The following is a 26,027-nucleotide window of genomic DNA, read 5'->3' on the forward strand; positions in this document are numbered from 1 at the left end:
GGTTGGAGCACAGTCCCAGTCCCATGCACCAAAAGGTTGGGGGTTTGATCCCCAGTCAGGGTACATATATGGGAGGCAACCGATCAATGTCTCATTCTCTCTTCTTTCCAACCTCCCTCCCTCCCCCCTTTCTCCTTTAAATCACTAAAAATATCCTTGGGTATGGATTAAAAATAATGAAATGAAATGAAATGAAATGAAATGAAACGAAATGAAATGAAATGAAATGAAATGAAATGAAATAGCCTACAGAGGTAAAGCAAGTTGGTTCAGATCTGAGATAGGAATCTGAGTCTTTTAAACTATAAACTCTAGTTATAATAGGCAATTGTTTTAATGCAGAACATATTCCTTTGTAAGATATCTTTTAACCTTTAACTAATTTCTATTACATTCCAAAGGAGCTCATTCTGACTTATTTCAATAATTTTCTGTTAAAACTCTATTTTAAGGAAAGCACTTGGGTCCACTTTTATGTGTAGGACACCCACGATCACCTGGAGGGCAGAAGTCCATAGCTGGTCTGACTAGTGCTTCAGTGGCAACACACTAGACTTGTCTAGGCACGCTGTCATATTGGTCTTGTGAAACTCTGATTACCGTAATAAATAGCTATTTTTATCTGACTGAATGCCCTTCTCTCCATTAAAACACGATAATTAAAATCTCAGTACAAAAAATTAACACTGGAGTCCTCCTGTATTCTTTCATATTCTTACACTTGGTTACTATTTCTCTAAACTTTGGTTTGTTTATAAAAGCCAGTAAATTCTGACAAACCCATACTCTGATAATTTCATATTCAGAAAAGCCAATGCTTTTAGAAAAAATATTAATTTATGACATGGTAATATAGAAATATATACTTACTTCTGCTTTCTTACGAGCTTCCATAGCTTTCATAAGCATCATATGTTGTCGCCTTCTCTCTCGCTCCTATTAGGCCAGATAAAAATAGGAAAATAACTCAGCTATTAATTTTCGTAGTTTGATTTTTAAATAAAAAAACAAAACAGAACAAAAAACTCCATATAGCATGTTTAGCATTTATAGACAAGTCACAGTAAATACTAAATATATGACAAGAATGGCCAGTCTGTGCATGTTTTAGTTCAGGTTTAGAAAGCAAATACAAGAACAATCAAAAGCAAAAAGATAAAGCAATGAACATGGAGACAGTGTAAACAGAAGCATACAAGATTTACTCATGGTCAGTTGTGATGCTCCTTCAAAAGCTGGCAGAACAAAAAGCATAATGGTCGGCTGGAACAGGTCAGTTACCTTACATCTGCTATTAGAAAAACCACAAATATGTACTGTAGCCAATTAAACTAAAGATACTGTTGTTTGTAAGTTTTTAGATCAGACAGAAATTGATTTTATAATCACTTTAACTTCATGATTTTAGAATCATTTTTATTTCAACTACACTATCATTTTGTAAATCCAATATGTCACCAATAAATTAAAGTTTTTTAAAAAGCTTTATGTCAATTTAAACTAGCTGTGGTTAATACACCAACACCAATGAAATGGGAAATTCCTATTTACTGATGTCTGCCACTTGATGCATTATTTAAAGCCACAAAAACTGCACCATGGGCTAGTTAAGTGGAATCTAAAAGGCACGATATAAAAAATAAGGTAAGCACCAACTTATTTTGATAATCTCATTTTCTTATAGCTAAAAAAATCAGTGATAAGATTTAATCAATTTTTAGTCTCAACATGTGATCCCCCTAAAGGGATATTTCTAAAATTAATTCTAAAATTTCTCTATTAAACCAAAATATATTTCATATTCTCTCATCAACCTAACTCAAAATTCCCATCGTATTCAATGGCAGTTTTGTATCTAGAATGATAAGAGAATATGGGTCATAATTGTCTGAAATTGTATAGAGATCTAACTTTTGCTGTGACATCAGTAATGTAAATTTTTAGACAGCAGCCTTATAAAAGGCTTGTACAATTTGATGAAAAGTCTTGGAAATGTACCGTACTTCTTTGTAGACAGACAAGCAGATGTATGCAATGCACTGTGCTGTAAAGCCATGCAGCAGTATGTAATATGACAGCAGCCAGTGCTACACTTTATGCATTGCTATGACAACCATATATCACAACCAAATCACAATGCGGTGTTAGATGTACAAAAATAAACATACCCATACCATATCTAGTCTATGCCTCTCCAACTCCTGGTAGAAAGAGTTGGCACAACATTATGAAACAGAAATCACAGAGTCACGAAACCAATTTTTAACCCCCCAAAAGACACCAATACCAAAGCAAGGCAATAAACTGTAAGATGAAGGAAAAACTTAAGCAGGAATTATATTGGAACTATTTAAGAAATTTTGTCCAAAATTGATTTAATAAAAATTATACAATGTACATTGCAATGTTTGTGTAACTGTATATATACAGACCTGATGCTTCAGAAGAACAGCCTGTTGTCTTCTCATTTCTTTTTCCTTAAAGATAAGAAACTTTTAATATATGATTGATGGAAGATTAAGATCATGTTACAAGTATTAAAAACTTTTTCTCAGATTCTGTAGTCTTCCATTTGATTGAAACATATCGAATTGCAAATATCCAATCACTTTTTAATTATAAAATGGCAATTTTATGTGGTGACATAAAAGCCGTATGACAATAGCAAGGATCTTCATTCAGTAGCCATGTAAACTTCAAATTCAGTAACCTAACAGCACACTTTGACGGCACATTCACTGAACTGACTAGCTGATGAGAACTCTCTAAACTCTGAATATAAATTCCATACCTTGCAGCAGCTATCATTTCTACAGACTGTATATTAGTGAGAATGACAAGAGAGAATGGGGTCCGTCTGAGATTTTCATGCCCACCTATGATTGAGGGCACCATCCCAAGGGGATGTGACTTAAATAAGCAATTCTATGAATGTCATCAATTTAAATATTCTTATAAAGATAAGGTATGGATAAGCATAATGTTAAAGACAGCCATGAAAGGGGTAGAAATCCAAAAAAAAAAGTTAAAGAGGCTATGTGGAAAAGTAACAGTTCCTTGGCTTTATAAGAGATAGTGTAGTGGCTATTACCAGAACCGTAGGATCACTCCACTATTCTGTTTCAGTAATCAATTATTTAAAAAAAAGTGGAAGGTAAGGAGTAGAATATGTATGGTACAGGTGTCAAAGTCTCTAACACTTCATGCCAGAAAATCAAAACACACCCAAACAACATGTGAAGTTACAACAGTTAATAATGGCTAATTTTATTATTGTAAACAATAGTTGATATAGTTAGGTTTCTGTTTCTGCAGCCTTTTCATTTTTTGATAGTTAAAAAGGGACATTAACAAAGAGGAAGTTATAATCTAAGGAAGGAATCAGATTTTGGACACAATCTGAAACAAACATAAATGACACAGAATAGCTTTAGGGAGATCATTCTTACCTAGCAAAGTATACGCAGGTATTATGCAATAACTTGCATATCTGATTTGATTCTGCTATTTAAGGAGTTCGAAGCATCACATAAAACGTGTATAATGAAATAAAAATACATGAACATACACTATACATACCATAAAGCACACATTATACACATGTATCTGTGCTAAACACTTTTTAGTCATCTTGAGGAGAGCTAATTTTTTTTGTTGTTGTATAACTGATACTGGTATAACAACATAGTTTTTATTTTTGAAAAACAAAAACTCTGATTCTCATCTAAACTAACCTTTATTCGTTTTTCAGCCTCCAATAATTTGGCATTTGCTGCTTCTTCCTTCTTTTTCTTTTTCGCCTATGCATGCAAAACAGGTCTCAAAGTCATGCAACAGCACCACAACGTCAAAATAATCTCAGACTTGAAAATGGAGCTACACGCCTCACAAGGCACAAAACAGTATGTAACATGTATGTAGACAATAACGAATTTCCCACAGTTAACGTATTTACAATACTAATGTTATTTCTAATATATACACATTAAGATATACAGAAAGTTCTTAAATTCACAAGAGTCTGTCAGCTTTTCTTATCTTTTTTCTTATTCTTTTAGAGGTCTGAAATTAATGTCTGTTATGTTGCTTTAAAATTTAATCACAGAAGAAATGATTCTGTCACTTATCTTTTATTTTTAAAAGTAAAACATGATCACAATAAAAATTAAGAAAATAGAACAGATTTTAACTGATAAAGGTTATTTAGAAAATAAATCAGTCATTAAAAAATTTGCACATATCCACTTTATTTGAAAATTCTTTTTTTAATACTTGACATCTGAGTTAAAGAAAGCCATTACTCAGTATCATTTAAATGAAACGCAGTGAATCTGATTTTCCCTAGCTGTACATTGTGGTTAAATTCCAGGGGTTGCTTGTTTGTTTTTAGATAGAATGGAAACATAACCTTTCCTGAAGCACATTTTGAATACCAAGATCATGCTATCAAATTTGAGCTTCAAAATCTTAAATCGTGAACTACCTAGTAGTTCTTCTCAATATACTTTGAGATAGGAATAATTTCTATGGGAAGGGTTTAAATCAATGTGAAATAGGAAAGAGAAACATGTACCTATTTCTAGAAGGAAAAAGCCTGTAACATGGAAAACTATCCAGAGACGTCAGAGAATAAACTGTTCTATACAGCAACAGTTTCCTGACAAGGTGAGAGGTTAATTAGTAACTTTATATGTTAAAAGTTTAATTTCATTATTTTGGATAGAAATAATTTTGAGACATGTGCTTGCTTAATGAGACAGAATACACTAAAAATTTGGGTTTTTCTTGCTGACTTTGGACAGTTATTCTAAATCAGTTATTATATACACAGTTTGATAGAATAATGCTTTTCAACCATTAAATTGTTGACAATTGCTTGCTCTTCAACCAAAAGGTTACAGACTGCTACTAGGCTTTTAAATTCCTAGGTATTGCTGGGTGGAGATTTTCTGTAATTCCCCTTGCTGCTATCTTTTAGCTATGACTTTTGCTGATGCCAAATATGTCCACTAAAGCCCTATCACCTTGTAGGGAAGAGGGATATATTAAAAGCCAGAAAACCAAGCTGGTTAAACATTTAAAATTGACTTTTGTAATGTTTCATTTCTGAATTAAAAGAAAACATCTGACTATAAGTCCTCATGACTTTTCTAAAAGTAAAGAACATGAGTTTTAGCACATGATCTTTATGACAATCATATTGGCTCTCCACAGGTTTCCTTTTTCTATTTTCTCTTTTGTCTTATTTCCTTGATTTTTGTTGCTAGGGTAAAATGAGCTTGCTAAATAAAAATAAGGTTCAGATTAGGTATTACAACATATGCTATGTTTAAAGAGAATTTCTGATGGACATATTAATTTATATAAGAGAACATGTATGTAAGCTGTTTATTTTTGCAGACTTTAAACTATATAACTATATTACTTTATATCAAAATTTAAGAATTCTACCTCCAGAATTTGCTGGGCTCGAAGTTCTTTTTCCATTCTGATTTGTTGTATTCTCTTAATTTTTTCCTGTAGGAAAAATTATGATAATTAAATATAATAAAGTAAACTAAATATCTAGATGAAAAGTATTTAAGTAGAATCAAATAGTTTACGATATAAGAATTACCAAAGGCTCCTATAGTGAGTATAATATTTAACTATTTAGCTCAACATTATATATATGTTCATGTCAAATTAATGTGATTCTATAAAATATCTCGAAACAACTTATAAAATACAAGTGCTAAATAAGTATACACCAGGTATATACACCAGGTATAAACCAGGTAAACAAAGCTGATTTAACTCATTTATCCTGTAGATCTTTATAAACAGTTGCAAGTACAAATAATACTTAATTTGAAATAAATATAGGACAGAATGATGGAAAAATGTATCAGAAAACCTACGTTAGTTCTGTGTATTACTCTTCATTTACCACATGATCTCCAGCAAACGACTACTCTTGTATGAGATAAGGAGGGTTGCTTGCTTTTTCTTAGTGTGTCATAATTTAAAACGCTTTAACAAAGGATATGGTGCCACACAATTGTAATACATTATTACTAACAATTTCCATAGTATACTTTTTTACTTAACATGGTGAATACCATGATGGCATTGCTTTTCATTATTACAATAAGCCAAATTCAGAAATAATCTGTAATATTATTTAAAATGGATTAATTACAACTGTATATTCTAAGGAAAGATTCATATGAAATCATTGGTATTTAGATTGTCTAAATTTAATGTATTAGTTATTGGTTTAGAATTTAGTGATCACTGAAATTTTCAGAACTTTACATTTTGAATAGAAAAAATTATCTCATATGCTATAAGCACATCATTAACAATTTCATATTCATAAACCCCTTTGAAGATCCCAAACTGGCACTGATAAGAATATAGGTTTTAAGAAATCATCCAAATCTTCCTGTTTGTGAACTGAATTTGTTCTTGGATTTCCGAAGCCAATACATTTTATATTGCTGTACATTACAATAACTGTTCCAATTTTCAGATGCTAGTTTACCTCTTGAAGCTATACTTAAATTTGCTTTTAAACATTTCTTTTTTTTTTGCACACTGATGTTACTGATTCACTACAGGGGTCTGCTACAGGATCATAAGACTTCTGGAATTACTGTTCAATAGTCGAAAACTGATTACATTCCATGACTTTGCTATTGGTGACCTTACCTTGGTTTTAAATATTAATTATAGCTTGCTAATAATAAAAACTCAAGTATATCTTTTGTTTCATTTCCAAGTTGTAGACAAGGCTGTACTTTATCCATACTTGAGTTATTTATTTAGATTAGAAACTGAGACCTGAGTAAAGCATTTGCTTTATTTAATTTTTCTGCTTTTGTCAATCACTGGGTCATAAAAGTGGTAGGTTCCCATGGCAGCAGAAGTCATTCATTGTTCCCTTACGTACGAGATAGGGTTAGAGTCTTGGGCTGAGCACAATCAGTCCAGAGATTCATCTTAACTGTTCAAGTTGTTTATATATATATGTATGTATGTGCACCTATTTGGTATTGCCATTATTAGTATTAGCAGAGAAAAATTATTTTAATAATTATCATAACTGAGTACTGAATCACTGAACTGGGCACTTCACATAAAATATCTTATTGATCATGAAAAACAACACAGGAGTTGTAATTATCTTCTTTTTACCTAAGAAAAACATTGAAGTTCCTAGAGAGTAAATATTTTGCTTAAAGTGAAATATAACTACAGAGTCATGGTCAGATTCCGGTGCCTCTGTCCTTCTGCTTCATAATATTGTACCTATTCTGCAAGCTTCCAGAAAACTACCTTGAGGACTGTCTGGTGATTCTTTTCGCCTACTACGTGGAAAAAAATTTCTGGAGGATGAGAAGCACAAGCCATCATCTTATTCCAGATTGAATGCTGACTTTAAAATAGGCAATATGTAATTTACTATGTAAGTGAACCTATGCTATACTTTATTTACTTTGTTAGCAATAAGGAGTAAGTCAGACTATATTCTGAAACTGGCCTCATATCAATATCTTGATGAATATCAAAGATCAGCTCATTTGTATTAACGTTAATGGAAACTTGGGACGTCCATGCTTTTTTTGATGAGCAGCAAAACCTATGTTTACTTGGGTTGTAGCCATTTCAAGACTTTAGGATTATGTACAAAGCTGAATTTAAAGTGCTGATGAGATTTGATAGGTCTCTAGCCATTAGGAAATAGGATAAGATATTAAAATGCAACAGAAACACTAATATTTAACTTTAAAATGAGATATAAACTTATTAGAGCATATATATTTAATATGTAGTAAATATTTATATTTTAATAAAGGCATTCAATAGACTATATATTTTGAAGACAAAACTTACAATATCTTTAGCAGGAACAATCAATAAACTAAGAAGGAATTCAGGTTTACAACTGACTACTTTACATTGCAGTAAAGAATGAACCATACAGTTTGGTGTTTTATATTTGTCTTTAAAAAAGTGAGCATTTGCTTTGTGCCAGGCACTACACACTAGTAGGCACTTTACACTCATTATTTCATTGATCTTCAGATAACGCAGTTATGTTTTTTTTTTCACATGGAAGAAATAGAGAGAAGTGAAGTAATTTACCTAAGGTCACGCAATTCTTGAGTAGCACAGCCCATATTCGGACTCTAGGCTGCCTGCGTATAAACTCTAAATTCTGAATCCTAATTCTTTAGCAACTTTCTCTAATCTTACCTCTTCAGTCAATACTGGAAGGAACCTTAGAGATAACCATGTCAAATCCAACCCAAGCCATTTATCTATCAGCTATTTATATAATAACAGCTTCATTTCATATTCAGAAAAAACTACTTGCTGTTTAAAACTTTTTAAAGAACAGTAGTTCCCCCCAATTTCCTTTCTGTTTTAATGGTTATGTGCCTACGTGGGAGATAGGAGAGCAGTGCACATATTCCTGTCTTGAATGAAGTTGAGTATCTTATCCTATAATGCTTTTTCAATTCAGATTTAAAAATTACTTCATCTACCGGTGCTTAATTTTGAAAACTACATAAAAGAAGGATATTATACATAAACTGCAGAATGCTACATAATGCTTTCTTCATTTTTGTTTAAGTAATAATTTATAATTCAATTTTTAACTCAGAGCATTCAGAAGCAATGGGAGCAAATTTTATTCTATATAACTTAAACGTAATTTTATACTAGTATTTTACATATTTTAGAACAGCTTTTGTTACTGAAATTTGCATGCACTGAAACATTTAAGTGTTATACTTCACTACTGATACATTAATTTTAAAAATAATTTTATTTATTTATTTTTAGAGAAGGGAAGGGAGAGAAAAAGGGAGGGAGAGAAACAGCAATGTGTGGTTGCCTCTTGAGCACCCACTACTGGAGACCTGGCCTGCAATCCAGGCATGTGCCCTGACTGGGAATCAAATCAGTGACGCTTTGGTTCACAGGCTGGTGCTCAATCCACTGAGCTACACCACCCTGGGCTGATACATTAATTTTAAAAGTTTGATAGTTGTTCAAGATGTCAACTCACAATCAAATTCTATTGGGATATTAAAAGTACTTACACAAATTTATATTTGGTAATCCTTTCTTAGACAACTTGGAAGTAAGAGATATGGTTTAAAAATAAGGTGAATTTTAACTAATGGAAAAATAAAAACTTTCTAAATAAGATACATAACATTAATATGAAAGTTACTTCAGAAATCAAAATGAAACTAATGTATTACATATACAAATAGATCCCTAAAAATAACACCTGTGTTTTAAAAATCAGTTCCAATGTGTAAACTTACCTGTTGTTTCATAATCTTTATCTGTTCTTTTTGCTTTCGCTTCTCCTCAGCAGCCATTATTGCTATGATGAAAAACCAAAGCACAGATATCGTCAGAAGAAGAATGAGGAAGAGAAGCCTTCTATAGTTTGCCTATTACTTACTCTTCACCTCTATGTCATCATTGAAATCACCCACCTTGTTGTTTTTTAGCTTCTTTGGCAACCCGAGCCTGTTCCTGCTTTTGCAGTTTTCTCAGAAGCTTTATTTGTGCTGCTTGCCTCGCTATTTCTGAAAAACACAAAATTTCAAAGAACATAATTAACAACTTTACCAAACTGCCAATCTAAAAACCACCTAAAAACTCTGTGAAACTGATATCATCATGAAGGACACAATTTTCAACAAAATTGCTTAATGTTAGATACCAAGTAGGAGAATGGTGTGGAAAACGTCATGTTCATTTCACCCAGAAATTACCGATCTATTTTGTCAAATATGATCCCATACACTGAACTACCCCAAAATGATTCCTCTCTTAATTCTCATCACAGACAATAATCTAAGCACATTTTTCCACATTCCATATAATGGCCACTTAATAGGAAAGTGGCTGCTAATGTGCAAAAAAAGTGAGTTAGCTGTTCCATCGTAAAAACAAATGGCCCTGGCTGGTGTGGCGCGGTTGGTTGGATCATTGCCTGGTACACAGGTTTCATTCCTGGTCAGGGCACATGCCTAGGTGGCAGGTTCGATCCCCAGCTGGGGAGCATTCAAGAGGCACCCGATCAATGTTTCTCTCTCACATTGATGTTTCTCTTTCTTCCTTTCTTTCTCATCCCCTCTCTCTAAGAACAAATATATAAAAAAGAAAAAGAACCCAAAATAATACCAGTATAAAGCCATCCCAAAGTTAATACTTCAATCAGCTACAGAAATGGTCAAGTTTCTAAATCCAGGGAAATTTTCATTTATGAAGGAGAATGACTAAACTTGCCAAATAAAATGGGCACAAAGTAAAGGACAATTTTTTTCCATAATTTTTAAGGACAACTGTATGACCGGAATAGACGGATATAATTAGTGATCCCAGTTCCTGATTGCTCCCTATATCTATGCCATTTGCTATATGACTTTGTAGCTTCTCTTATCAAGATATGGAATATATTTTCTTGTCCCTTGAGCTTGAGTTCAGCCACGTGATCTTCTTTGGCCAATAGGATGTTAGCAATTGCAATGCAACTGAAGTTTGCAAAGTGAACTTGTATTGTTTCTAGTTCTATTCCCGTGACTTGCCCTTTACTATGAGGACATGTTTGGCCTGGGCTGCTGGGGGCTGACTCGAGGAGCCAGTGGACTTCCCACATGTGAACAAGAACAGCCACGATCAGCAGTGCTGCCTAACTCACCTCCAGGTGATTCCATCTGCACAAGCAACTAATTAGTATTGCACACTGATGAGGCTCTGTGGCTGGTTGTTTCCTAGCATTATTGTGGCAACGGGTAACAGACAAAAAACACATATTGTCATGCTTTCTCTGCTAGCAAAGTTGATCAGAATACCTCTAACTATAAAAGTGGTGTATCACGATACCACTCAACATCATTTCAGAAGATACCACTTTACATTAGGCACTGTTTTACACTATGTAGCAAATAAAGTTTTAAGAAACGTACACATAATATTCATTAATAATGAATGTGATTGGGATAACACCTGAATTACTTGAGATCTATTAATAATTTCTACCACTTATTGAATGTTGTACAAAATTTACATAATCTTGTTTAATCTTCATAACAACTTTATAAGACAGGCAACATTAGGTACCGCTTACAAAAGAAATAACTAAGGCTCAAGGAAGTTAAATAGCAGAAGCAAGATATAAACCCAGGTTTTTCTGACTCCATAGTCTATATGCTACTACTTCTAAAAAGCTTTAAGAAAACTGGAACACCTTAAGATTTTAGATAAGAATTTAACTCTTCGTGCCTGTGATGATGGAGATGAAGCTGGTTACTGTGGCTGATTTTCTATCATCAAGAGGAGGGGAATGTACAGAGATCTAATTTTATCTACTACACTACAGGTGTTAATGAAAGATGAAAAGGAAACTGATGTTAAAGAAGAGCTCCAATCTAATAATGATCATCCTTAGGGGACTATACACAGCATCAAAAATTTCTGAGCTACATAAAAAGGATTTCCTGTTCACTAAATACTCTGGGAAATAAAAATAGATAAAGCAACCCACAGAGTCAGTGAACTCTAAAAACAACACATGTAAAAGACCTGTTCTCATCTCTGATAGTACCACATAAATATTTGACATTCAAGAACAGAAAGCTGTCATTGAATTGGATTCTAATTCAGGGAAGACCTAAATATGTCTTAAAATGTAAGATGTATTAAGTGATTAAAAAAATGTGACATAAGTATTGGTATGATCTTTTGTTCCAAGCTAAATTGATGTTAACAGAAGTTTGGCTTAAATATTTTTAAAAAAACTATAATACATACAGGTATATATTTGTGTATGAATGTATCAGTCAATTTTAAGCCCCACATTAAGTACACAGTAATTTTTATTTTTAAACCCTCAAGACAGAAATACATTAAAAAAATAGAACTCAATCTTTCACTGTAGCAAGGAAGATATATAATTTTGATTAATTGAAAAGTATGTACCTTAAATTTTATATTATGAATAGAAGATTTGAAGTGAAAAAATGTTTAAAAAAAAACTAGGGATACAATGGAGGAAGGAGAATAAGAAACATACACAAATTTATTCAAGCTTTAAAGAATAAACTGTTCCAATATCTTATAAGAAACCTAGAAAAATTCACTCAGCTCTAAAAATCAACTGCTCCCATATTTTCTCAGTTATTAAGTTTATTATTGCTGAAAATATTATACCTATCTTTTTTAAAAGGTTTTATTTATCTTTAGAGGGGAGGGGAAGGGAAGGAGAGAGGGAGAGAAACATCAATGTATGGTTGCTTCTCATGCATCCCCTGCTGGGAACTGGCCTGCAACCCAGGCATGTGCCCTGACTCGGAATTGAACCATGATCCCCTGGTTCGCAGGCCCGCGCTCAATCCACTGAGCTACACCAGCCAGGGCTATACCTATCTTTTGAAATATTAATTCAAAATTATCTCTTATGGTGGAAGAAATTACTTGCGTGCTTAGATTTCAAAGATAAAAGTTTATTTTCACATAGAAGTAGATACTTTGAGTATAACACATTTCCGATTCTAAGATGCATTTTTAGACATATCTAAAATCTGCATGTGTCTGATTTTCATAACCAAACTGCATCAGACTCTTATCTGTAATCTCTGAGTGTTCTCCTATCTCAATGCCTGAATATGGGTTTGAAGTTTACACTTATTTTACTGTTCTGAACCTCAAATTAAGTCCGATTTTCAGTCTAGTTGAATCCTAGCAAGATTAATACTACAAAACAGAAGAAACATGTAGAATCTCCTCAAGCTTGACTCCCCAAAACTGTTAATGTATAAAGAAAATGTGATAAGGTGATCCATTCCTATGCTCTTTTTTGACCAAGGGGAAAAGAAGCATAAATATTATATCCCATGTTTGTAAATATTAGTAATAATTATTCATTTACTGTTTTATATAAATATTGAGAAAGAATACATACATACATACATTCATAATAAAGTCAAAGGTAATCAAACTAGAAAAATGCAACATAATACAATAAAGGAGAACTATGTAATAGAATACAAACCAATTTGAAATCTAGGGGAGAAAAATCATTGGCTAGAAGATTATGAATAATTAACTTCTACTAAAATAACTAAATAACATTTAGTTAATTTTGCAAATATAAAGTTAGCATTTTGGACACTATTAATATTTGTATCAGAAATGAAAAACATGCATGAAGAACCCATGTTTGGGGTATCAGTTAATAACAAGCTTTCTCATTTTATGCAAACAATACACATTCCCAACTATTATACATTCTTCAGAAGAATCAGTGGTTTTTTGACAATATTAACTTTATTTTTTAAAGATTTATTTATTCATTTTTAGAGAAGGAGAGAAATATCCATGAGTGGTTGCCTCTCACATGCCCCGTACTGGGTACTTGGCCCGCAACCAGGCATGTGCCCTGACTGGGAATTGAACTGGCAACCCTTTGGTTTGCAGCCCACACTCAATCCACTGAGCTACACCAGCCAGAGCTTAACATTAAAAACTCATCATGTATGTCTATATCTATTAATTATTATAAAACTTAAAAAAAAACCTTCACTAGTATCTGTTCAAAGTAGATAACAGTCTTAATAGAAACCACATAAAATAACGTAAGTATTTAACATACTAAGGCAGAGAAAAACTTAAAGGACATTAAGTTCTATGCCAGGCAGTTAACTTGCATATCACTGGTAGACGTGTAAAATGGTGCAACCTTTTCAGAGATAGTATCAGCCTGTAATTTACCCAAACTGAAAATTCACATATCCTTTGATTCCAAGATTCTGTCTCTAGGATTTTATAGTAAAGACAGAGATACCTATAGAAGGATATGAAGATACATGTAATATATGTATTGCAGCATTGGTTGTGATGGAAAAGGTCAGAAAACAGCCTACAGAGTCATCAAAGAGAGACTGATCAAATGGAGTACAATAAAGCAACATGTGGCATCTCTTCCCACTTACTATTTAGTCATTAAAAGCATAAAGTTGACTTAGAAATGTTGATAGGGAAAGACGTTCAGGAAAAATTATGTGGGAAAAGGGTCTGGCAGTAAAAATGCCTGCTTGAGTGTGGTCAGTAAAAGAATAATATGGGTGTAATAATTTATAGTTTTAATTTGAACATTGCATCTAAAATGTCATATGGTATGCTAGAGTGTGATATTGTTATGTAACAGAATTACACGCTTATAATTTTATAATAAAAAGGGGCATTACTTGAGTGAGACCCTGTTTAAGGTTGTGTGACAACCTTAAGAGGCTTCACATTTATAACTTTTGTAACTCAAACTCACAGCAGCATTATTTTACTATGGTCAGCATTCTCTGTGTGAGAAATGACAGGAAAATTTCATGTTGAAAATTCATGTATAATTCTAAATTATAAATACATTTGAGGTTAATATGAGCACTTTGTGCTTGATAAGTGATAATTTTTGTTGATCCTAAAATGATGGCATTTTCATTTAAATGTATTAGCTGGGCATTTTGAAAACATATATAATACATCCAAACTACAGAGGAACCCAAACTAAAAGACTGGGGTTACTTACCAGTAATTGGAGTTCCCTGACTGAAAATTTACTCCACAGATCCACATATTTTGGAGTTATTTCCCTTGTATCACCTCAAGGAATCGGGAGCTGTTAAAAATGAGAATTTCCAGAAGGTTGGCACAACTTTAAGGTATGTGCCAAGTGCTGGTTGATTCCCTTTCTGTACGAGCCTTCAGAGTGTTTCACCCACCTTTGTGATTCTAAACACACAGAGTGGGATGGGTTTATGAGTGTGGCTCTTGAATGGAGCTTATCTAATCAAAGAACTCCAGTTACCAGTGAGACTCATTATTTCCTCATTTTATTGAACACAAATATCTACATTTTAGAAATTTAGTGCAGTGTCAATCATTCATGCATCAAAAAGATAAGAAACATACTTTTTAGTATGATTATTGCCATGCCAAATACATTATGTTTTTTACCTTGAGCTTGCAGTTTTCTCAGCAATTTGGCATCTGTGTTTTCTAGAAATTCAGCACTGCCAACATTCGGAGGTCGACCCTTCCGTCGTCTTGCCCTGGATTCCTCTCGCACTCGCTGTCTATCTGGATTTGGTGGTCGTCCCCTACGGCCTTCCATTGCTCGGATGCGAGGGATGACATCCTCCTCTTTCAAAAGACACCACTGCATTCCCTTTAATCAACATTATAGAGAAACATTGTTACAAAATAAACACAGTGATCGATCTGTCAGAGAATTCTAAGTAAATTTACAGACATTTTGACATTTATAAAGAAGGTACAAACTTCAGGAATTGTATTTTTTTAATTAAATTTACATTTATATTTGTTAATGGCTTTGCCTATCTTTGTTATTCTTGCTTTAATAACTTCAACTTTAAATACCTACAGAGAATTATATCTATATATATATATAAACATATAAAAAGATATATATACCTTAATCACCATTTCTGAACTATGATGGCCACAACATTGGCAGGTAACTGAAAACACTAGTTGTGTGATGAGACCTTCTGGATTTTTCTCATGGATTATAAGTATAGTTAAACATTAGGTTATTTAAACAATAGATGCAAGTTTCTCTTTAGAGAAATATTATAGCTAATAAATCAAGAAGAAAGATAAGAGTTAAAATATCAGTGTTTTGCAATATCTGACGAATGAATTTAAGCATTAAACTCGAGTGGCCGCCAATCACCAGAAAGAGAGACAACCAGACAGACATTAGCTTCCTGATGGAAGTGCACTCCACCACCCTCTGAATTAGTCTGGCCTTACCAAGACTTAATTACTGTAACTTCACAGGAAAATAGGGTGAGAAGTGCATGTTAAATTACACAGCAAAACCCAGTCTACAGGAAATTCTACAAATCACCCAGTTTTTTCAACAAATAAATTTTAAGAAGTAAACAGACTTTTAGGAGGTTTACAATATGTATTAAACAATCCCGAAGATAAGTGTGGACTTTATCTATATATTGATTCAAACAGAAGTGGTCAGAAAGTTATAAAAAGTATGAGACAACTGAAAATTTGCACAAGGACCGATATTTGAGGATATTAAAGATTATTATTTTAAAGTGTGACAACGGTACTATGGCACTCTTGTAGAAAATAGCAATTCTTATCTTTTTAAGAAACAAATTGAAATATTTCAGATGAAATAAGATAATTTTTTCAACAAATTATGGAGGAGAAGCAGATGGGTGTATATATATAAAACAGTATCGGCCATATGGTAATTTCTAAAGCTGATGATGGGCACATAGTATATATTATTTTGTCCACTTCTGTGTCTATTTGAGATTCTAAATTATACATCTCCTGACACAAAGACATACAATAGAATAATGCTAATGTATTATAGAAATAATCTTGCTCAGCACATAGATACACTCTGAATCTGGTTTTCATAATTCTCTGTATGTCAATCAAAACAAATACAATGCTATATTACCTTACTTATAGTAATACGTCCAAAATGGTGTTCATATATAGAAAAAGTATCCTTTAAAATAATTCTTCTATTTCTTACTTATTTTTTTGAGATATGTATAAAGATTAAGAAAACTCTGTAAGTGTACCTTTTTTCTTAAAAGAATTGAAAACTAGGAATTTAGCTTGAACCACTCTGGGTAATTCTGCAACCAAAAGCAATCAAAAGTTCTTGAATTCTATTTTTTGCCATAATTCCTAACCTGGGCAAGGAATCTATGAATATGTCATTTAATGGGTACTAAAATACAAATAATATTCCTGCTACCATAACCCAGGCCACCTACATCCCACATTTCAAGCAATATGCTTTATTTCAGGCATTCTGAATTAACAATATACTTTAATCTTCACAATAGCTTTACTAGTATAATGGTTGTTGTACCTATAGTACGACTGAGGGAATTCAGACCTGGTGAGGTTAAATAATGTCCTAAGGAATAGAGGCAACAAGGAACAGAGCTATGATTCAAACCCAGGACCGCCTCACTCTAAACCTGTGCTCTTCAACTGCTACATGTACTTCTCTGGTGTTACAAACATGTTCTTATGTTGGTAAGTGACTGGTAACAATATTCAGCCACAAAAGCACGGCCAAGCTTAGGTCAAGACAGAACTGTGTCAGAAAAAAAACATTGAAACATACAGTACATATCTACATGTTAAAAATGGTAACTATACTAATTCTTTTTCACAATTTCCATGTTAAAAATAATTTTTAAATTAATTGAGGAAAATAAAATTTTTTTCTGAGATTTGAAATGAAGTCAATAGGAACAATAGTTGAACTAACTATATTTTAGGCCATAAACTACTAAGAAGGAAACCATCAAAACAATTTTATGTTCACCAGTATAGGAAGCTTTTGATTAGTTTAGGTTTTCATTTTTCTATTATACTCTTAGGCACCAAGGCAGCATGCATTACATAAATTGGAAACTATAAAAGTGACATTTGTGTCACTTGGGATAAGGGACAGAGGCTAATACAAAGTGTCTGTCAAGGAATCTGCATTCAGTTTTTAAAGTAGCTTAATAATAAAATCAACTTTTAGCCAAGATTTAAAAGGTTCAATCAATTTATTCTTTTTTTATCCAGTTACGATTTTTAGTTATGTATTTATTCATCAAGAAAAACATATCTTTGTTAAAAAAGAAATAGAATATTTGGGGCCCCAAACTTACCAGACAAATACAGTGACATTATCACTTACATTTTGCCCTTGACATTTATAAAGCAAATATTTCCTAAAGGAATTGCATGTACTGGGCTACGTGTAATGTCTCCTGACTCCTGGATTTTAGAAAATGAGAAATGGATTTTAATAAAAATCAAAAGCTTTTATCAATATTAATCAATTTAGTGTTAATTTACTGAGTAGCCAAAATAATTGTGAGCATAAAAAAAGGTATTTTTCTAATAAAACCTCATACTCCAGAATAAAAAAGGTATTTTTCTCAATAATCTTGCTCTGAAAAAAGCAAATACAATTTACATTACTTGATTCATTTGCTATTAACATTTCTGTCAATTAAAAATTGTGCATTAAAATGGTTATTTTTTTTTAAAGATTTTATTTATTTATCTTTAGAGGGGAAGGGAAGGAAAGAGGGAGAGAAACATCAATGTATGGTTGCCTTTCATGCATCCCCTGCTGGGAACTGGCCTGCAGGGAACTGGCCTGCAACCCCAGTATGTGCCCTGACTGGGAATCGAACCTCAATTGTCTGGTTCGTAGGCCCATGGTCAATCCACTGAGCTACACCAGCCAGGGCTGGTTATTTTTTTCTTAATTTCTAAGAATAAGACAGCAAATGGTTCCTGAAAATAATTTTTCTTGACTAAGATTTAAAAGATACAGATAAAAAGAAAATCAATGATTGACACTACAGACATGGTAACAAATTAATTCTATTATACCACTGTAAATTTCAAGAGTTACTAATTTAAATCTTTAGCAATAACATATTCACTTCTATAAATACTCTAAAAGGAGAAAAGAAAAAAAAAAGGTTTATGTTTTATTTCAGAAGATTAAAAGTCATTAAAGAAATAATTATATGGGTACACTATATACTGTCCACATTAATACATTATAAAAGTAAGCTACAAGACTAAAATATATTATAAAAATAGTTTCCTTTACTTATACATTTGTTGAGGCACCTATTCTATACAAGGCATAACATTTTTCTAAAAGTAAACTACAGAGTCCTCTCCCCAAAAGGACCAACATTTTTAACTAGGACATTAGCTTAGCTATTCTAACACAGGTGGTTCAAGGAACATGTCCTGAGTAGCAATGAATTTGAAAAGGAGTTTAGAGACTGGGACAGAAAGTTGTCTTCACTGTCCACGTACACAATGACGGTGGTCTGGATCAGGGCTTGAGAATTAGAGCTGGAAGAGAAGGTGAATACTTTCTCTTTTATGGAGAGGACTTCCAGGGTATGAAGGAAAAAAGCCTAAATGAAGACCAAAACCATCTGAAGTGGTCTCTAAGCAACATGGGAAAGGGAAATGGTAGTATGGATTTCTTCCTGAACTAAGTTAAGATACAAGATGGAGAAATAATTAAAAATTGGCAAATAAGTTCATTGTTCTCAGTCTTTCATGATTTAAAAACTAAATAAAGCTTAAAGAAAACATCTACTTTAAATGAATTACTTTTTAAATGTTTTCTGTATTCAGAAATTCAAAAAAGATTATGAAATTTAATGTAAGTAAACCTTTCTATTTTACTTTTCTATTATTTTTCATAATTGACATTTCTATTATTATCTTCATAATTGATACTCTAAAGTATGGCTGAACAACTCATGACCAATTGGTTTATTTTAACCTTATCTTATGGACCGAGAATGGCCTAATTAATTGGTTTTCCTACACTTCACAAAAAACTAAAGTAAATTTGTGGTTTACCAGCAACTTGTTCAGGTCTTATTGGGATGTGTTCTCAAGTCTCATTCCTGCTTCAATTTTATATCCTAGATGTCTTAATTTTTCTTTTGTGGCTCTCATTTTCTCTGATTTTATATACTTGTAAGTAAATTTATTTGGGGGAGAAAGCAGTATGTAATAAGTAAATGAAGTGAACCAGTCTGCCAAAAGCTAATTCACTGAATGATCTATTATTTGCCAAGTGACTGAAGATTTTTACTTTTTAAGTTTTAGTATCACTAAGACTTTGCTGCAGCAGTTTTCCTTGGATTTGTAGCTCCGGGCCACTGTCAGTTTCTCCTGTTCACGTCTGAGATGCCTAGTGCTGCTCACCTGCTCAGTGTCATGGAAGTGGGGTGAACGTTACTCATCTAGATCGGGACCTGTGTATACCCCAGTAAAACACCTGTGGTGAATGTTTTAAATCTGGGCTAAGGTATTTGGCCTGACAACTTTAGGTCTGTTAGTCATTCAGCAAATTGATCCTTTACTGAATAGTTCAAAGTTAGTTACTTTCAGTAAATTTAACCATGGCTCAAGGAAACAAGTTATTTTTTTACTTTTCTTTTAGAAAGAACATTTTCAGAATCCTTTACTTCTTAATAAATAGTTTACTTAAAAAATACTTTTAGAACTTTATACCTAAAAAGGAATTGTTATTAAAGCCCTTCATATATATATATATATATATATATATATATATATGCACATTGTATTTATGTGTGTGTGTGTGTGTGTGTGTGTGTGTGTGTGTGTGTGTGTGTATACACATTTCGTACCACAGAGGAGGGAATTAAGACCTAGAAAAGTAGGCTTCAGTTTTCCAAAGTTATAAAGAACACTGAACTACCTTGCTAAAAATCTAAGAAAACTCTCAGGGCACAAGCAAAAGAAGAGACGAATAAATATTTTTAACAAAACTTGACATTTCACATTGTAAGGAAAACATTCAAGTTAATATCATGAGAAAAATAAAAATTTTGTTGGATTTCCTTACATCTATTTCAAAGTTAAGCATTATGTTTAGTTTTAGCTACTTTACAGTGCCAGAGGCAAGTAGTGAGTTTTATATACAATCAACTTTATATCATTAGAGATTCTTAATTTACTCTAATCCTATAGCTTATTACTATCATACCCTGAATAGCACTTTAAAGATGAGAAACAGTAGAAGCAGCCATCTATGCTGAGAGATGGTTGTCAACTACTAAAAAAGAAAGATGTGGTCTAATACAATCATTTCCACATGCCAACTATGCTTTCCAGTTATACCCAGTAGGTTATACTCTGAGAGTCATGACTTTCAAAAATAACTCCTCAGCTCCACACTTGGATTCATACATTTGGCCTTCTAAGTGTAGGCCTGTGTCTACCCATCAAAAACCCTACCTGGTAGATTAGTGACATGAATTTCCAGACTTTTAGATTTCTGGCAGTGATCTCTCATGTTCTCAGAGCCCCTCTGTGCCCACAGCTATGTTGAATTAGGTGTGACAGTTAACAGCAGAGTTGAATTAGAACCCTGGTTGTTGACTCTGAATCTTTTGTTCTTTACTTATTTACCAGCATTACAATCTTGCCAAAGATCACATGTTGCCTGCTTTACTGTGAAGACTTTATTCATTAACAAAATCCTGACTTTTAGCAGGACAGCACTGTGTTTAGTGTTTTGTCTTTCCCAAACAATGAGCTCCTCTAGGCCAGCGATCATAATTTCTATTTCTTTTGTACTCTTCAGTTTCTGTACGAAAACTAATTTTTCCTCAAAGTCAGTCTTTGCAGTTCATTTCTGTAGTGAAATACGTTCACAATTTTCTTTATGGAAAATGTCTTTAGGGAAAATTTATTTGGAGAAAAAAATGCCTGGTACATTAAATATTTGCCACAAATATTTATTGACTAAGTGACAAAGAAAAGGGGCTCTTTCAGGAAGACTTATAGACAATTTCCTATTCTCATGGCCTTGTGCCGTTAAATAGAAATACCTTTTAAAAAAAGTTCTTGAATAGAGGAAGCAATATTTTCTTAATCACTTTTAAATTCCACCCACTTTGTATCTTTCCTTTTCTTTGCTTTTTTAGCCTCAACACAGTAGATATTCATTACTCTATGCTTTGTAAACTTCCTGGTTGAAAAAATAAACATAATTGTTATATTTATGCTTAAATGTTTTTCTTCTCTATAATTCACAGAAAACAATTTTCATTGTAGATTATCAAATATTTCAAGATAATCTTTGTCATTAAGAATTTATTTTGAAGCTTTCATATATACCTAATAAAATGTGAATACTTTTTACTTTTTTACCTATCATACTTATATAATTAAAAATAACCCTATTTTATATTTACCAAAAATTAAAAAAAATCTAGCTTGACCTTACTTTCTATTACCTTGACACTCAAAAACAAAATAAAATAAAGACAAGGATAAAAATTAGGCTAAATAAGTTCATTATAATGTGATGAAAAAGTCTGTAAGAAATCTATTTATCTTACATCCTTTTCACTGGCTAAATAGTTAACAGCGTTTCAGTAGCAGGTAGCCAACCAGTAAAGCGTGGATTTATAAATACTACAGAGTTCTTTTTGTTCCATGGAGTCTATCATCCCTAAAATCATGGTTTCTTTAGAAGCTGATAGGAAGTGTTTTCTGTCTGAGTAGATACTGACATGTACCTGATTTAACATGTTACATTTATAGACTGAAATAAATAAAGCTGGTAATGACTAGATTAAAGCCCACCCCCACTTCTTGGGTCAACCTTATCAATTTACTTGATATAAGAGCTTCTCTTTTTTTATTATCTTCAAAGGTAATCATCAGATTATTGTCCTGTAATTAATGATAAATTTACTTAAATTTCCATAAATATGAGGTCTCCTACTTCTACTTGAGCTTCTCATACTGTCTAGTATTATTGTACTAAACTTAGACTAAGTTAGCCAGCATTTTCAACAAATTTTTGCTGTTTTAAGTATATATGTAATTACTTTCTTAACCTTATGAATATATTGAGTAAAAATTGATTAACTTATATAAATAACCATGGTTACCTACTGTAGATATTATTTTCTAGCAGAGATTATCATCTCCTAAATTTCATTTGTAAAATACAAAGGTTTGAGATAGCACTGGTGCAATTTTTGAAATGCCTTTAACAAAATTAGAACTTATAGGACTAGTATTGGTGGGGTTTTTTGGTACGTTAGAAATGAAAAGTATGATGGAGAAGATGTATTTTCCATTGCAAATGTTTCGTTAGGGGAGTGATTAGGAATACTAATGAAGCCCTGGCTGGATGGCTCATTTGCTGGATCATCAGCCAGTACACCAAAGTGTTGCAGGTTTGATTCCTGGTCAGGGCGCATACCTAAGTTACAGATTCAATCCCCAGTTGGGACACACATGGATGTATCTCTCCCTCTCTCTCCCTCCCTCCCTTTCTTTCTCTTTCAAAAATCAGTAAACATATCCTTGGGTGAAGATTAAAAAAAAAAGAATACTAACAAATCTCTAAATACTGCATTTCATTTGTCATTAACCACCCCCCCCCCAAAAAAAAGATATATGAAGCTTGGAAAACTCTAGCAGTAGCATTTAAAATCACTGTGCACAGCCCTGGACAGGTGGCCCAGTTGGCTGAAGTGTTGTCCCATGCACCAAAAGCTTGCTGGTTCAATCCCCAGTCAGAGAGCATCTACCTAAGTTGTAGATTTGATCCCCAGTTGGGGTGCATAACAATCAATGTTTCTCTCTCACATCAGTGTCTGTCTGTCTTTGTCTCTCTCTCCCACTCCCTTGACCTCTCTCTAAAATCAATGAACGTATCCTCAGGTGAGGATTAAAAATAAGTAATTAACATAAAATCACTGTATATAATCTGTATGAATTGGGAAAATGGAAATATTAGCCTTTATTGGATTATAAGGGATAGAGGTATTTTTTAATTAAAAATTATTTTTCACATATGTGACACAAGCAAATTTTAGAAAATATAAGACCCGTAAGAATAGAGAAGAAGAAAAAGACCCACTGTACCACCAACCATTATATCCATCATTAAACTTCTAAGGCATTTCCTTCCCATCTTTCAATATGCATAGTTTTGTTTTTCAATACATACAAGGTGGTGCAAAAGTATGTTTACATTTGTTCATATCAAACATAATACAATAATTAATAAATAATAATATAAGAATAATGTACTCACAGCTGTGAACCTTAAACAATTTGTACAAAGGTGCAGACATTGTGAATACACACAGATCATCACTGCATGATAACATGTCTGTTTCCAACTTTTATTTTACATCTTCTACAAAATGTAGGCCAATCAAAATTATTACATATCATATTTACTTGAACAAAATATATATTTGTTCATTTTCATAGATTATATAATTATATATTTCTAATTAACTATATGCTGATACATATTAATCATACCATATATAGAAATAGGAATGTCTCTACAACTATATCACCTCTAATTAATTTATTTTTTGGATTACTTACCTTTACTGATATTCTCTAAAAGTATCTTAAAATGAATCCAGCTAATTTTTTTTTTAACTAGAGAAGTGCTCTTAAAATTGCTAATATTTTTCCTCAGGAGTCTGTTGCAATGTTGGCAGCTTAACATATTCTGGATTTAGTAATTCATCATATTTCCTTGATTGGAACCGATATCTCAGCGAGACAATATGCATTTCGAAAACACTGATTATGTTTAATAAAAAGTGAATGGATGTCAAAGAATAGTCTGCTCTGCCTAATGAGGCTTTAGAGATTAAGTCTAATTATCACTGATACAAAACTAAAAATCCTTTATGTTTTGAACAGCAATTAGCTTTGCTCTCAGAACAAAAATCTATTGATCTGGGAAACATGATGCTATCTTTGCCATAAATAAGTAAGGGTTTGATAACAAGAACCAAAAGGTTTAAAATGTAAAGAATTTTTAAGTAAAATAATTATTGCCTTCTAATATGCTTTGTGATGAAAAAACTGATCCACTATATATACAGTGTGTAAAATACCACTGTGGTTCCAAAATTTGGAGAATCTGTTTGGGGACACAGCTAGTCTGAGTAAAACTTTTTAAATTAAGAAGTAAAAATGTAAACATATATAAAGTATATTTTGATAAAGATGTTAAACCTCAGATAAATACATTTTGGCATTTTAGAATTACCAGCAAAAAGACAAGTAGATTTGGATATAACTTGTTCCTTAAAACGTACTGAACAATGGAAAATAAGACATACCATGAATGCAAACAAACAGAAACCTTGAGTTGTAGTTATGTCCAGCTTGTTTAAGCCTGTGTGAGCTTGGAAAATTCCCTTAATCTTTGAGCTCTCAAAATAAACCTCTTGCAGAATGAGGAATGTCTTTTCTATTTCTCTAACTGTAAAACTAGAAGGTAAGATAGAATAGTAAAGTCTGCCTAATCACAGTAGGAAATATTAATTTCCGGAAAAGATTCTTTCTGTGAGCTATCTTCAGCCAATGAAAGAAATAGTCAATCAAGAAAGAAGGTATCAACTTCAGTTAGCAGAGCATTTTAACCCTTTGAAATACATTCATGCATATTATCTCATTTTAACCTTACTATAATCCTATGAAACAGAAGTAAAAATTATTATTGGCTCTATTTTGCAGATAAAGAAGTTGAGGGAAAGGGGGACATTATTTGCTATTTGAAATCACAAAACCATTTCATGGATTAACAAGAATCTAGGTCTTATCACTCCTTAATGAGGACTTCTTCAATGGAGCTGATAAAGTTAAAGGGAATAATGAGGATATGCAGCTGTATCCAAGTAAGATACAAAGGCAAAACAAAGGAAATGAGATCCCCCTGGTAGGTTTTTTGTTCTGATTAATGGTGCTGTATATTAAACTATCAAGCTGAAAAGGAGCTGTGGTAATATTTTCAGAACCGTGTAATATTAGTTTAAAAATTCAATTTCTGCCCTGGCTGGTATGGCTCAGTAGATTGAGTGCTGCTGGCCTGCAAACCAAAGGGTCACCAGTCCGATTCCCAGTCAGGGCACACGCCTGGGCTGCAGGCCAGGTTCCCAGTTGGAGGCACTGGACAGGCAACAACACAATGATGTTTTTATCCCTCTCTGTCTCCCTTCCTTCCCCTCTCTCTAAAAATAAATAAATAAAAATTGTAAAAAAAATAAAAAGAAAGAAAATAAAAATTCAATTTCTTTGAAAAGCAGAAATTTTACTTATCTAATATTAAGCAAATACACCTCCCCTCAAAATTACACTGTGAAAATGGATCATGTAGCATGGCATAATCAAATAATAAGATCATTCCCCAAAACTAAGGCATATTTGTCCTCTTTTAGTCTGACTTAAAACAACATGTTTTTCCTATTTAAATTAATTCTAAAAAAACTGTTAACCTTTCAGGGAACTAATGCTTTTCTGTATTTCACATGAACATGCAGATACTTTTATACCTGTATAAACTGTAAAATTATTAACAGAATTAACAAACAGGAAAA

General features: G+C 32.7%; 1 protein-coding gene across 22 annotated transcripts in view; it reads right to left on the reverse strand.

The window, feature by feature from the left end:
- The window catches only part of BAZ2B (bromodomain adjacent to zinc finger domain 2B), a 372,986-nt gene that overhangs the window by 65,045 nt on the left and 281,914 nt on the right, over positions 1–26,027 (reverse strand). For 15 of the 22 annotated variants that reach the window (XM_053655131.1, XM_053655133.1, XM_053655132.1 and 12 more), the window contains 8 exons: positions 15,025–15,235; positions 9,504–9,596; positions 9,327–9,388; positions 5,452–5,517; positions 3,735–3,800; positions 2,433–2,477; positions 2,169–2,201; positions 871–936 (listed from right to left, as the gene is read on the reverse strand). In XM_053655131.1, coding sequence (XP_053511106.1) covers positions 871–936; positions 2,169–2,201; positions 2,433–2,477; positions 3,735–3,800; positions 5,452–5,517; positions 9,327–9,388; positions 9,504–9,596; positions 15,025–15,235 — 642 coding nt within the window. The remainder of the gene's footprint in view (positions 1–870; positions 937–2,168; positions 2,202–2,432; positions 2,478–3,734; positions 3,801–5,451; positions 5,518–9,326; positions 9,389–9,503; positions 9,597–15,024; positions 15,236–26,027) is intronic. The other 7 variants (XM_053655146.1, XM_053655148.1, XM_053655143.1 and 4 more) reach the window with 2 other exon arrangements.

Source organism: Artibeus jamaicensis, unplaced genomic scaffold (assembly GCF_021234435.1).
Source record: "Artibeus jamaicensis isolate MK-2021 breed Jamaican fruit bat unplaced genomic scaffold, CSHL_Jam_final contig_936, whole genome shotgun sequence".
NCBI lineage: Eukaryota > Metazoa > Chordata > Mammalia > Chiroptera > Phyllostomidae > Artibeus > Artibeus jamaicensis.